The sequence below is a fragment of the Aethina tumida genome, chromosome 3 (genome assembly GCF_024364675.1).
Source record: "Aethina tumida isolate Nest 87 chromosome 3, icAetTumi1.1, whole genome shotgun sequence".
In the NCBI taxonomy this organism is placed as follows: domain Eukaryota; kingdom Metazoa; phylum Arthropoda; class Insecta; order Coleoptera; family Nitidulidae; genus Aethina; species Aethina tumida.
Window position 1 is genome coordinate 13549695 of NC_065437.1, and position 15685 is coordinate 13565379.

The 15685-nt window shown below is 33.4% G+C and overlaps 1 protein-coding gene across 9 annotated transcripts; it reads left to right on the forward strand.

The window, feature by feature from the left end:
* Positions 1 to 135: 135 nt before the first annotated feature.
* LOC109603587 (V-type proton ATPase 116 kDa subunit a 1) lies at positions 136 to 14866 on the forward strand. Of its 9 annotated transcripts, none has more exons than XM_049965696.1 (15): positions 136 to 216; positions 2418 to 2556; positions 2616 to 2792; positions 2856 to 2984; positions 9868 to 9965; positions 11335 to 11376; positions 11827 to 11959; positions 12014 to 12190; positions 12246 to 12458; positions 12514 to 12804; positions 13252 to 13610; positions 13667 to 13794; positions 13854 to 14324; positions 14381 to 14552; positions 14613 to 14866. In XM_049965696.1, exons 1-15 carry the CDS (start codon positions 170 to 172, stop codon positions 14713 to 14715), a joined length of 2679 nt encoding a protein of 892 aa, XP_049821653.1. In that variant the 5' UTR covers positions 136 to 169; the 3' UTR covers positions 14716 to 14866. The 9 variants fall into 9 exon arrangements, with proteins under 9 accessions (XP_049821653.1, XP_049821654.1, XP_049821660.1 ...); XM_049965697.1 differs by having other exon boundaries at positions 11827 to 11953; XM_049965703.1 differs by lacking the exons at positions 9868 to 9965; positions 11335 to 11376 and adding an exon at positions 3569 to 3633.
* Positions 14867 to 15685: the final 819 nt, after the last annotated feature.

The window sequence follows — 15685 nt, forward strand, 5'->3', positions numbered from 1 at the left end:
ATCCTAATTTATAGATAATAAAACTACGAACGCGCGCACTAATACAACAATGTGACTGGATTTGCGTGAATTTTACAACCTGTTTAAACAATATTAAGTCTATGCCATACAAAATACCTGTTAGTATTGCGCGAACTCGCGATAAGCACACTACTAATATCCAAGGTGAATGCGATGCAGTGAAACTTATACAAAAATGAAGGGGGAATTAGAAAAGTAAGTTATAAGTTTGTTTGTTCCTTTGTTTATTTATTTACTCACATTTTACTTAGAAAAATGAATCATTTTGGCCTTATTTAAAATTAAAATGGGATTAGTGAGATATTCAAAAATATTTCTTATTATATATACTCTAAATTCTCAAAAACTGTTTGTTTAATATAAAGAAACTCATTAATAGTGCAAATATGTTAATTGTCAATATTAATACATTGAATTGCCTTGGTATTAAGTAGAGTACGAATCACGAGTGAAATCTAATTACTAAACAGACCACAGCCAATTGGTAATTCGATTTATAGTTGCAACATTTGAATGTAAACGTCAAGCTTAGTTAAAAAAATTAAAACATTTTTTTTTTCAATGAAGATTATTTATTCTTATAACTATTCTGTTACAATATAAACTTTAATCTTATGGATTATAATTGGTTTCATAACAAGTACGTCATTAATTTTATGAATGGATTTATACATGTTTTGTTATTATTGTGATATGTAATTACTAACAAATTTCTGGATTTTAATAATACAGTTTGGGGAAAGAAATAATTTAACGAAAGACAAGTATCGAACAATAACAATGGGTAAACCCACAGTCAGCTTTTAAATTCGGCAGCCTCAAATTAAAAACAAAACCAGTAATATAAAACAATTAATTTATCGCTCAAGGTTCTTTAGGTTTATAATGCACATACAAATTGAATTTATGTATTTCTTTGGCTTTTGCTGCGGTTGTTCCCCAAGGTTGGCTAATTTCTAATCACACATTTATTTTATATAATATTTAATGTCACCGACTTGAAAATTATTTTATTTAACCAATTATCAGTGGCAGCTCATGATGTTTGAGTATGGTGAGGCACATTATATGTAGAATAAAAAATGCAAAAACATTATTTTATTTTTATTTACGCATAATTAACAACATTCAATTTGAATGATCAGTGCTTTTGTCATGTAAACCCTTTTATATCAAATATATTCACTACCCTTTTCGTATCTGTTAAAATATTTAAATTAGGAATTGGACGGTTTAATGCTGTAACAATAAATATTTTAGCATAGTTATTTAAACTGAAAATACTTGTTTATTTAGTAAAAAATCCACCACATCAATGGAATTTCATATGTTAATAAATTGTTTCATGTTATTACTGACGCCAAATTATAATAAAAAGTACTAAAAAACTTTCCACGACTAAATCCACTAAATACATCAAACAATTTTTGAAACTGAACAATCGGCAATATTGGGGAACTTCGTTTGTGTCGGTATTTGAAGTAATCTTATGGGCCAGAGGCACGCCTCAGCTCCCTTACTATTGAAACAATATCTCGAGATGAAAGCGCATGCGCACATATTGTAAGCAAATTGAAATATTCAAGATTTACTTAAGAAACGAATTGGTGATTTAAATGTGCCTCTGGAGAACTTGCACACAAAATATTCATTAAAATTTAATGTAAAACTACTTTAATTACTTATTTAATTGTCAGTTTAACAACATATTACCTTTCTAACTGTACTTAAATATTAAGTTATATTTTATTTTAAAGAATAAAAACAAAAAAAAATATTTCTTAATATTAACGGTGTATCAATAATATCATTTGTTCCTCATCTAAGTAGTCACCACTACCAATTATTCTCTGACATCAAAAACAAACATATTCTGATAAGCTTTCCATCTAATACTTATTTTATTAAGTCAATTAGACGACAAATAAGCCAAAGTTTATAAAGTAATTTGTAATTATGACCATGTTACTTACTTGTATTATGTGTTTAACATTAATTACTGAATTATTATTACTAAAAATAACATATTTTATTTATAAAATTATATCAAATATTACAACACTGTTCAAAACAAACGGCAGACAATTACCATAGCGATAAATTAACAACCTGTTAAAAACAACGAAAAAATAAACAAATAAACTTGCAAAGTGCTTAGAAAATCATGTAAATACCGATAATTAGCGCTAATTTCGAAAAAACCTTTTTTTAAATGGACTCAACAATCCGTCAATACCGTTCAATTGATGTGTGCGCAAGCCCCGCTAGGGCACCTGCGCCATACATCGCACCGAACGAACATTCGTGTCGAGCCCACGTTGGGGTGTTGATCGTTTGTGTGTGTCCCAATCCCATTAATCTAATATCGTCATATGTTAAACCATTTCGTTCTGCAGTAACGTCGCTAACGCCAAAACGATGGGGTCCCTATTCCGGAGCGCCGAAATGACGCTCTGCCAGCTCTTCTTGCAGAGCGAGGCGGCATATGCTTGTGTGTCGGAGCTGGGGGAGTTGGGTCTTGTGCAATTCAGAGATGTAAGTTACTATTACATTGGTATACGTGGACCGTTATGACGGGGGGATGATTTGTGCAGCTCAACCCGGACGTGAACGTGTTCCAAAGGAAGTTCGTCAACGAGGTGAGACGATGCGACGAGATGGAGAGGAAGCTGCGGTATCTGGAGAAGGAGATCAAGAAGGATTTGATTCCCATGTTGGACACGGGGGAGAATCCGGAGGCGCCGCAACCAAGGGAAATGATTGACCTGGAGGTGAGTTGATGTGATATGTTTCAATGGGTGTGCAGTACAACAGGGGTGTGTTTTTTTTGACAGGCCACTTTTGAGAAGTTGGAGAATGAACTGAGGGAGGTCAACCAAAATGCTGAGGCACTGAAGAGAAATTTCTTGGAACTGACTGAGCTGAAACAGATCCTTCGTAAAACTCAAGTCTTCTTCGATGAGGTATGTTTTTTCAGTTCACTTCCATTATTGGATATATTATTAAATTTATGGTCCACCTAGCATGATTTTACAAAACATTTTATTAACATACACTTAGTAATTATCAGGTCAGTTTTATTGTTGTTCGAAACCTAACCTATTGTGGTATAAATGGTGATTACTAATGTTATGTTACTATTAAGACCCATTCAGAATGTTCTATGTTTTGTAATAAAATTGCCAAGATTATTTTTAAAGCCCTGATCTTAAAAGATGCTGTATTTAATAAAATTTATTATTTCAGATAAATACTATTAATTACCAGTGATACCAGTTCAATAAAAAACTTAAATGTTTTTGTTATTTGATGTTGCTATTGAAAAACATTTTATGGAGAAATAATCAAAATATAAAAAGTGTTATATTTTGATTAGTAAAACATTAATAAGCAAAGTAGCAAATGAATTATGTACATATGGCATGGCATAAAGATCACTGAACTGAATGGAATTAAACGTGTTGCTAATAATTGTTGACACAGCTTATTAATGCTTCGGTCTAACGTTTAAAATAAGTATTACATAGAATTTATTTTAATATGTTAGGACCATTTTTCCAACTCATCATCTGAACAAATACAAAGACGTGTAACTGACCATTTCCTTTTTTTGTAAGTCAAAAATGGTTTGGATTAAAAGCTAGTTTTCCTTTCTAACCAGTATTAAATACAGCATCTTAATTTTGCATGGTTTTTTACTTATTTTATATAATAATCTATGAACCGGCGTTCCCTAATTAATTGTGAAACCACCATGTACACCCTATACCTTGTATGTTCACCCTTTTCTTGTCTTAACTGCATTAATTAGGGAATTACTGGTGATTTTGAGAAATGTGTTATATTTAAAATTGTTTTGGCTAAATATTTTGTATTTTGATTTATTTTTGTAATTTTAAAACTACTAACATTTTTTGCATTGAGTAAGACATTTCAGCGGTCAAAGCAGGATATATTTGGGGGGGTTATTTATATAATAATTGTTTTATTACAACCTGGTTTCACATTGCCATAAACGCGTCGACAAATTTATTTATTATCGCTTTGGTTGAGGTTTTTCCGACATTCACTACACTATTCATTAAAAGCACAAAACGGAAGATGAAAAACGACAATATTTATAAATAAAATATAACGGAAATCGTCGGTGATAAATCGCATATAACGCATGCATTTATAACAGAATCAACGCAATGCATTTTTGTATATAAGTTTTAGTTGATTTTCTATTTTGTAGAATAGTTACATGTACAAAGCTTACACAAATTTACACCTCAATAAACACTCCAAATTAAATTTGTACAGGAAACAATTATATCTTAATTGCTTCATTCATGTATCGGGTAATACAAATTGTTAAAGGATGAGAACACGAATTTGTGAATATTAGTTGGATCGGTAACATCTTGCGTCAAGCACGGTTGTCGGAATTTTTGAGTTGGACTTTCACTCGTCTATCAAGAACACAGTCTCGTGACTCTGACTGTGTGTTCTGAGTCCAACGGAAAAACCGCACAAAGAGAAGCAACAATTAACGTCACCTTAAACAATGGTTAATAAGTTTTGGCAGCCGTATCTGGTATTTATTTAGTGACGGTGCGTCATAAATAGGTACAACTTGTATAACACTTTATCTGGATTATTAAAGTAAAATCGTTGCACTGCTCATTGGCGCCACAAATGTTAAGCAAAACGGACAATATCTGTTTATGAATTTTTTACACTTTTCTATTAAATTCAAGTGGCTCAGATAAGGATGTATTTATTTTTAAAATCACGGCCACTTCACATAAAGTTTGTAATTTCCATAGTCGGTCATCTTTGGAGCCCGTGGATAATTTAAGTGCATCGTTGACAACTGACAATAACTAGATTTGTTTCTGGAAATTGCGGCAGGACGTTCCAATGATATCACTAGCCTTAAAAAATCAAAACTCATCGACACTACCAAATTCCTTTGTTAGACAGATAATTCCGTCCTAAATATAGTTCATTGTTTAAGCTTTCACAATTGTTGTTCGAGGGTTTTAAACAGAAAATACAATTTTGCACTTATTTATCTCGAGTTTTAATAAATTAGCTTCAATCACACATTTTTCAGTCAGTCCAAGGCAAGATTACCAGTTCATTGTTGACTCTACCACTGGTTTAAAGCCAATTAAAGCTGAGATTTTCTAATTTAATTTCTCCTCGATCTGCTCTTTGGCAGTGCGGGACTCAATCGATCGGCCAAACATTTCCTGCTGCTAAAAATAGTCGCGATTCCGTTTAATTATTTATTTATCGAGCGACTTAAAGTGACGCACATCGGGAACAAATCTCCGCAACTGTCTGCTTAATTTAATCCAATTGTGAGCGAAGTTTGCGCACGAATTATGCGACAACAATGGTTGAATTTTTCCTATCATGTACAATTAGTGTCCTGCTCGTGCAATTTTCACTACGGAGTAATTACGTGAAAAATGTGACATATTTAAGCCAGATCCCGATCTAAAAATACGCCACACTTTGTATCTATATTTGAGCTCATCGTCTGGCGTTCATGCCGGTAGCTTTATTACTTATTTATAGCTCACACTTCGTTTTATATAAACACAAATTTTCCATGTTTATATTTTTACTGTTTATTTGTGTATATTTTTAATTGTTAATCCCTTTTTCTATCACTACCTCCATGGTTCCAAGAAATATTATATATAAATGTATATTTGGTATGCATGCACCGCATTTTTATTTTATTTATTTTTTATGATTTACGCTTTGCATGATTTTCATGTTATTATTTGCAAAAATGCGTTGTACAAGCTAAATTTCAAACAATGATAATAAATACGAAGTGGGCTTCTGTGTTTTCGCTACGCCAAATTTTATGGCACGTCAATAAATTTAAAACTTTTAAATTTACCAAAACATACATCAAAGTAGATTACATTTTGATTATTTAATTCGATGCTAAATTTATCGTGGAACACCCTGAAGTGGTGTTTGTTTAAGGTTACAAGTATTTAGTTTCATGTGATTAACATTAGTATCAGTTACACCAATTGGCGTTTTAAAGTCGCAATTAAAGAGATATAGTTACACAATGTTATAAACAAATATTAACCATAATTTCGGACGCCGTGCGTTTTTTCACCTATTGTTATTTTATCCTTGATACCAGATGAACGTTGTGATTATTTCAGGTTTTTGTTGAATAAAATCACAAATTGAGAAATGTGTCGCTTCGGAATTGTTTTCGATTCCCAGCAAGTTGCATAAATAATACCCGATTAGAGAATGTTTGCTGATCGATAAACGAAATTAACCAGATATGTGACTAATCGATAATTTAATTAGTTAAATAAACAAAATGTGTATCTACTTTCGCAAAAACTCATCACATCACATGCTTCACATTACGAATTATTGTGTTCACGGGACACCTAGGAACAATAATTTGCGCAATTTGAACAATAAACGTGTCCTTGATACATTTCGCCGATCGTGAAAATTCATTCGCACTCGAAAAACCATGCATGCTCCATCCGTTTCACGAAACCGACTAACCAACTACGATCATCTCGCAAAAAAACATCATCATCCAAAGCTGAATGTACGCCATGGCTCGCGAGCTTCTTCCTCTTTCTGTGACTTCTATGACTAACCGAAACGGGTCACTAATCCGTAAAACTGTGCCAAATCAAAATAATATTAATAAGACTGGAGCCAGTGGTCAATCGGGGTAGTTGGTAGGGGTTGGGGGATTAGTTTAGAGCACGGCAATGTGTCACCAGGCTGAACGAGCGACCTCCTCTGCCCAGATGGCCGATCCGACTCGCGAGGAGGAACAGGTTACCCTGTTGGGTGAAGAGGGGCTCCGTGCGGGCGGACAAGCCCTCAAATTGGGGTAATTTTCATGATTTACTATTTTTTTTATTATATTTGTTTAGTCATTTTGATAAAACATATTGGTTCACGATGTTGGTAGCACAATTGGCGAGTGTTTGGACGTTGTTTTTCTATTGAAATAGTTTTGAAAGTGTTCCCGTAACATTTCGAGTATTCGAGTACTTAAATATTTTGGATGGTGTTTGTAGTAATTTAAACATGTTAAATTGTGACGGTTACGTGGACATAAATCATGATTGGTCTAACATCAAGAGATATGATGACTAGTATTGTTAGTAAGCAATTTTAACTCAACAAAACTAGTTTTCTCATTTAGTTAATTTTCAAGGTGTTCACGGTAAATTGATTTATTCCTGAGGCTAAAAATAAGAAAAAAACTTTTATTTTCTTCAACTTCTATTGAAATTGACATTCTTAAAATTATTTCACAAATTTGTACGATTAATAAATTTATGCTGACATATTAATTATTGTTTAAAATGTGCTTGCTATATTTAATACATCAATTTACGAGTAATTATCAAATAAATCAATCTTGACTTAACGCATTTGACACATTTTAAATAGAAAATTAATTGACTAAAACTCTGGTATTAACTCAAAATTGATATGGATTGAATGTGAACATGTTTGATATTTAAATTACTATGTTCCTAATAAATTGTCAAATAGTAGTAATGTATTACTTGTTACTGTAACTAATGTTGTTGAAATAGTAAATAATACATGAATAATCCGCTAATATTTATTTACAAACCATTATCAAATTTATCAAGTTTATTTAACACAATTGACAACTCTGAAAATCTCTACAGTTACGTCATATTTATTTTCCAAGGTTTTATAATTAACATTGAGTTTTTATTTTATTTCTGTAAAAGAAAGATAAGAATCAAGATAAATCTTGATCAAACAAGCACCAATAAATAATATTGAAAACATTTCCACATTCACTTCAAACAAGCCGCAAAAATATATTTCATGATGAAAGGAATAATTTCCCAAATTTGGGGGAATAATACTGAATAAGTTCTAAAGTATTCATTATCAAAATAAACACAATCGATTAAAGTATTACATGCTTTTTGCTGATTTTATAAAGATAAATTAATTTACAATGAATCTTCAATTATCATCAAATATTTTCTAGATTTGCTAGATTTAAAAATTGCTAGAAATGTTATGATTATGTATATTAACATATTGATAATAAACTGTCCAAACCTCGTCGATTTTCCTTAAAAAACACACAAATTCAAGTTTATTCAAAAGGAAATCTTGTCGTTCTTACAGCACTATATCTACATAGCAGACACAGTGACGTACCGGACGACTTTGAGGCAAGCGTTGTGTCTGTGTCGTATTATGCAAAATTAACCAATTTTTGTCCCTTAAAATTGTAATCGTTGTCGGGGTGTAAATTTTTTGTTCACCAAAAGTTTGCTGAAAACGCTTTTGGCGCACCGAAAGTTTTATACCCGCAAAAATAAGTACAAGAACAACGTATTGTCTAACAAATTTGCAAATAACATAAAGTCCTGATCATTCCGGAATCCGCACTCACACATTCACGTTCCAGCATGTATTAGTGAGTTGGTCAAAAATGATTTTTATGGGAATATCTCTTTAATTGTTTTCTGTGTTGATGTAGTGGTAGTGTTTTCCCTTGTAAAATGCCAGTTTTATTTGTGCTTTGAGTGGTCGTATTACAGTCAGTATTTGCTATTAAGATTCATTTTTGTGATTAATTATTGGGAGGAATAATTGCAGTTCGACCACAAAGTGTTTGACCACGTCACGACAATTCCCAATAGTTGTTAACCACGAGAATTGTCTTACACCGTTGGAATACTAACATTTAAAAGAATATTTCTGGCATGGTGGTGGATTTTCGCACATTTTTGCACTCTAGCTTTTAGCAAATACCTGTTCGAGCATTCATTATAGTATTTGGATGGCGGTAATGTATTGTGCTCTTGTTGGTTCATGCTAGGTGTTTTTTTATTATTGTATTTTTCTCATATTTTTGCCGTGTCCGCTTGTACGATTATTATATTTGTACCATTTATTTTTACAAATAACATGACTGTTTTTATTGTACACATCACGATCATTACGTAGGCACCATGGTAGTTATAGATTCCGAATTACGTGTGATAATTTGTTCATTTAGACGCTTTACACTTATTAATACGTCAGGCATTTTACATCGTGGTCAATAATTTACACACGTAATGTGAATTATGTTCAACATTCATTATTGACTCAATAGTATGTAAGGGAATTGGGTCAGTTTGACCGTTATCAGTTTGATAAATTAAACAATGTTATTTAGGCACTTTAATACAGTATTTAAAGCTAATTAATGATAAAAATAATGTTGTGACTATAAAAATATGATAAATATGCAAAGGGGTTATAAATTAAGTTTTATTAAAAAATACAATGTGATAGAATTATAATTTATTGCTTATATTGTATTATTATAGTGATAACATTTATTTAACGAAATTTTTAATCAGAGGATAATTTATTGTTTTATCTGTTGGATTGGATTTAAATTTTAACGAATGGAGGATTGTAAATTCAAAATTTTCCAAGTTTAACGCTTAATTGGAGAGAAGGTAAGTAACCAATTAATGTTGATAGCCTTGTTTATAATGCTAAGGCTCGTGAAGTTTCTCTTATTCATTTTCCACCCACTTTCAACTAGAAATAGAATATTGTAAACATATTTGTATCGACCGGTTTGAGCCTTCACGTAAAACTAAGATCCACTCAAATTAAAGGGACACAACTCCAACAAAAAGTGCTTGCGAGATATTTTATGAAAATTAATTAATGATAAAAAATAGCCCAATTTTCGTTAGTCAAATAAATAAACAGTAAGAGCAGTCATGGCGATCGTGTGGTGGCTTTTCCAAGGGTTTGCTAATGTGTTGTGTTGTTGAGCAGCACGAGGGGGGCGTAAACCCTACTGAGTCTATGACCAGGGCCCTCATTAGTGACGACTCTATTGCCCGACAAAGCACCCTCGGCCCCGTGCAATTGGGGTATGTATCCACCGCCTCAGATTTACTATTCGACAATTTCTTTCACGTAATTTTATTTTTTTGTTTTTTCTGTTTTTGTTTTATTTTTGAAAGGTTGTCGGGCGACGGGGTGTTTGCGTAAGACAGTTTGCTGTTGTTCATAGTGGACCCCTCGTATTTTTTCAAGTGTTTTAGGTAGCTGATAATTATTACATAACGTAGATATATATAAATTTATTTTAATACATTATGAGTGGTTCTAAATATAAACCACATACCACATTATATTCGATTTTTCTTTTTTGAAGTGGCTTAATATTTTTATCATTATTAAAAATTATCTAAAATAAGAATTTATGACTGATTCAAATATTTCCAGACAAGATACAAAAAACTGGCAAATGAGTCCATAGTTCAGTTTTTTTAAAAATCATATTTGATACCCTTAGCTTAGCAACGACTTTCATGTGATAAGTGAAATTTTTATGTGCCCTCGAAAGTTGATATATCTACCAAAAAAGTGCCTAAAGAATGTTTTTACAGTTGAACAAAGAAAACTAAATAAACAGGATTATTTAATCAAGAAAATCTACGGAATATGAAAATCGTTGATAAGTCAGAAGTTAACAAAATGGGTTTTATGATAATCAACTTTTTAGAAAAATTGTCTATGAACATTTAAGACTGCTTTTCTTCACCTTTTCTGGATATGTGAAACACCTGGTACAATAAGTAACGTCTACGATGAGTGTCAGCAAAAAACGCAAACAACCCCTTTGCATTTTCACTAGATTTGTTAGCAGTATAATTTTAATTCCAGACCATTGAAACAGGAAACAGAACGATAAGCATTTTTTAGCAAAGATAACATTCATTACAAATCACTCATTAAATAATTTTAGAATGTTTATGTGTACAACTAATTTTCATTTACAAATTGAAAATCCTTTAATAATTCAGAGTAATGAAAATAAATATGTTGGAAAAAAACTAAAGTAAACAATCAGATATTTTTAGCGTACTTATTTATCTCAGCATCCGGAAACTTAATTGGACTGTAACTAAAGTAATTGATTCATTATACGGCACGATTTCAGTGGAATGGTGTTTTCGTCGAATGTTAATTATGTTTTTCATGTCAATAGACAATAAAATCTGAGCCTTGACAATTTAATACCCATTAAGGTTATACTGCTAATCAATTGAACACACAACTATCCACCAACCACCATGTACCTAAATAACATTTTGTAGTATTTAGTGTCATTGAAATTGTTCATTCATAATTTAAGTGATCCAAACGTTTAGTTTTCCATCGAGATTAAATTTTTAATCGAAAATTTAGTCCCGATTCAATGATATACTTCTTCTAAATCTTTTACTTGAACAGTTTTCCGGAAAAACACTTTGAACCAGAGGAGTTCTTGCCATGGTCAGTAGTTACTGTTAATTGTAATTTCCAATAAGAGGTTCAAAAACCAAAATCTAATAGCAAACGGGTTGCACTGCCTCATTAAATTTTGGTTTTTCGATGTAGTGTAAAGCTTCATTTTTGTTATTACTGTTGTGCTGCTGTTTGTGTAGTTATTAGATTAGTGAGCACTTCTAGCATAAATTAATTGGTACACACTATTTTTTTATTATTATTTTTGACGCTTCAGATTTTTTCGTTAACAAACTTAATCTCGAACTTACAAATTGTTTAACAAAACGTGTGCTGGTAAGAACAACAGATTTTTTTAACCGAATAAAGTGCAATGTTTTATGTGCTCAAACTTTAGCAGTATTCTTAAATTTAAGGTGAGGAAGTTTACGCAAGATTCTTGTCTTGCGTACTTTCTCTGCACTGCAAAAATATTAAACGGTTTTGTTATCAATGTAGCTTTGTCGCCGGCGTCATACTACGAGAAAGGATCCCTGCATTCGAACGCATGCTGTGGCGTGCCTGTCGCGGCAACGTATTCCTCCGGCAAGCTGAAATCGAAACGCCCTTAGAGGACCCCTCCACCGTAAGTGTAAATTGCTAAATCATCCACGAGTTAATTATATTGTATCTGTCGTTTTTCTAGGGAGACAATGTATACAAATCGGTTTTCATCATCTTCTTCCAAGGTGACCAGCTCAAGACAAGGGTAAAGAAGATTTGCGAGGGTTTCAGAGCTACTTTGTACCCATGTCCTGAAGCGCCCGCTGATCGCAGGGAAATGGCGATGGGCGTGATGACCCGCATTGAAGATCTCAACACTGTAAGCAATTTCTGAACAATACGTTGAGAAATTCGTACGAGTTTTTGTGTTTTAGGTTTTGGGCCAAACTCAAGACCATCGTCATAGAGTGTTGGTGGCAGCCGCCAAGAACATTAAGAACTGGTTCGTGAAAGTCAGGAAAATCAAAGCCATTTACCACACTCTGAATCTGTTCAATTTGGATGTTACTCAGAAATGTCTCATCGCTGAGTGTTGGGTCCCAGTTTTGGATCTAGAGAACATCCAATTGGCTCTCAGAAGGGGAACGGTATAATTAATTGGTATTATTGAATTTGCCCAACACTTATTTGTGCCTTTTCCAGGAGAGAAGCGGCAGTTCAGTTCCTCCGATTCTAAATCGTATGGACACCCTGGAAGATCCGCCAACTTACAACCATACGAACAAATTCACTTCTGCTTTCCAAACCCTAATTGATTCCTACGGTATCGCATCGTATCGTGAAATGAATCCAGCCCCTTACACTATTATTACTTTCCCATTCTTGTTCGCCGTTATGTTCGGCGATTTGGGACACGGTTCTCTCATGATGCTGTTCGGTCTTTGGATGATACTTAAGGAGAAGCCGCTCATGGCAAAGAAATCCGATAACGAAGTAAGCATTTAATCGTAATTCTGTTTTACACGATGAAACACACACATGACATGAAAGTAAACTTTTTTTTCTGCACTAAAATTTTCATTAGAATTGGGGCATATATTGGTTTCCACACTAATTTTCAAAGTATTCTACTCTAATTTTATAATACAATTATAGAAAAATGAAGAAAGAACAAAAGAAATTAACCAAAATAAATTATATATTTATTTGGCTGTTATTATGAGGATATTTATTAATATTTTAAACTCATACACATGAATCTTGTGGCACTCCACACTTACAATAAATTAACCACAGAAACTGAATTATACTGCTTTTTTATAATTTCTTTATTTTATGGTGTAACTCAAATAATTTCATATATTCTCTAAAAAATTTACTCCAAAAATTTATTGAGATGAATTGTAATGAAGCTCTGTGATCATAATTATATTCTTTTAGATTTGGAACATATTCTTTGGTGGACGTTACATTATCTTCCTGATGGGCGCGTTCTCTATGTACACTGGATTAGTATACAACGATATGTTCGCCAAATCGCTGAATATATTCGGCTCATCGTGGAAGGTAAATAACATAAGTAGCCGTGATGCAGTCAAATTGTCAGGTTACTACATGCTTGACCCGGCGGACGGCAAAGGAGAGTTCCTAGGCTACCCCTATCCTATAGGAATGGATCCGGTGTGGCAGCTGGCTAGCAACAAAATCATCTTTCAGAATTCGTTCAAAATGAAGATTTCCATCATTTTGGGCATCACACACATGTTATTCGGCGTTGCCATGAGTCTTTTCAATCACATGTAAGTGCGATTGGTTTGGTGGGTTCATAATAACTAAACTATAATGCTGGTTTCAGGTACTTCAAAAATACCCTCAGCATTGTATGCGAATTCATTCCCCAAGTTATCTTCCTGGTGTTCCTCTTCTTCTACATGGTCATGCTCATGTTTATCAAATGGTTCATGTACTGGGCTACTAATGACGGTAACTAAATTAATACTTGTATGACCCATGAAAAGTGTAACGTATGTTTTATATAACAGAGAAACTAATCACCCAAAGTACCCGATGTGCGCCCTCCATCCTCATCACTTTCATCAACATGATGCTCAACAAGAACACCCCGTACGAGGACAAGTGCGAGACTCCGTACATGTACGCGGGCCAGGGCGGCTTCCAAAAACTGCTCGTCTTCTGCGCGCTGATCTGCGTGCCGTGGATGCTGCTGGCGAAGCCGCTGATCATAATGCGCAATCGCAAACGGCAGGCGCAGTTCAGCGCCGGTCACCAGCAAATCACGACCACCGAGAACGGCGGAGCTGATGGCGAACTGCCGCTGCACAACAACACGGCCCAACCGCCTGCCCATGGGGGCGGACACGGTGCCCATGACAACGAGCCGATGGGAGAGATCTTCATCCATCAAGGCATCCACACCATCGAGTACGTGCTCGGTTCTGTCTCTCACACCGCCTCGTATCTTCGTTTGTGGGCCTTGTCTCTCGCTCATGCTCGTGAGTATTAATTAATTTTGATTTTGTGATGCATATTGACTCGGGATGTTTTTTAGAATTGTCTGAAGTGTTGTGGAACATGGTCCTGAACAAAGGATTAGGCGTAGAAGGCTGGTTTGGTGGTATATTCCTGTACATCATCTTCGCTTTCTGGTCTTGTCTAACCATCTCTATTTTGGTACTCATGGAGGGTTTATCTGCCTTCTTGCACACTCTGCGTTTGCATTGGTTAGTATCACACAAATTATTCCTTTAGAACCCTTAATATATATGTTTTTTGTTTTGTAGGGTCGAGTTCCAGAGCAAGTTCTATTTAGGTGCTGGTTACGCATTCCAACCATTCTCGTTTGAGAATATATTAGATTCCGCTTCTGCAGCAAAGGAAGAATAAGTAAATTAATTAATTTAATAAACACCCATAATTAAATCATTCAATTGTGACAGAATATTTTTATTTAATTTTTTTATTTGTTAAATAGATAAACTATCTCAACCATATTGTGTTTTTATATTTCACGTAGAAATAAATGTTTTAGAGTTAAGCAGAATGTCATTTAGACATAGTCACCCACCATTAAATGTTTGCTTAAAATTATATAACTGAATAAATGTTAATCAATGTACTAGTTGTTCTGTACTTAATCTTAAAGTAAAAGCTGTTGGTTAAAATAATTAAATCGTCATTTAAACTTACTAAATGTAATCCTATCAATATATTAAATTGATGTGCAGCAAACAAGTGTTTTAATATACGTTGCCAATATTAAAAGCTTCTAGATAATATTGCTGCTTAAATTTCATAGTGTCATTTTTGCAATAAACCATTATCCATTACATAATGATAAAAATTAAATATAAAGCGTAACAGGATATCAATAAAAACATTACGTATTTGCATATTTTGTAAAATTCCATTATGATCAGTTTACGACAACGATTTTTGTTTATTACATATAAAATTTATGTATTACGAAAACATCTTTGTTTAATTAATTAAACTTTTTTTGTGGAAATATTTCAAAATGTACTCTTCCACTGAAGTGATTGTTAACAATCTGGAGGATGCAATGGCAGATCCAGGAGAGTCATTGAGGTCATGATCCCCTGGGCTTTGTTTTAGGATCAGTGATAATTTCTCTAATGTCATTGATAATTTTAATAAAATAAATACTTTGTATGATGGCAAACACTATGCGAATGACACGCATAGAAGGAGTATCTGAGCAACAAAACTAATAACTAGTCTGATCAATCTGCTGAAGAGTTATATGCATCCGCCTTTTAGTTTCTGTAATAAAGAACATGGCATGGCATTTATCTACCAAATGTACTTAATTTATTTCAACTAGGTGTTCCAAACG

Coding starts and splice junctions, on each gene's coding strand:
- LOC109603587 (XM_049965696.1), top strand. CDS start 170: ATGCGATGCAGTGAAACTTATACAAAAATGAAGGGGGAATTAGAAAA. Junction 217..2,417: donor ATGAAGGGGGAATTAGAAAA/GTAAGTTATAAG, acceptor TTCGTTCTGCAG/TAACGTCGCTAACGCCAAAA. Junction 14,553..14,612: donor CACACTCTGCGTTTGCATTG/GTTAGTATCACA, acceptor TTTGTTTTGTAG/GGTCGAGTTCCAGAGCAAGT.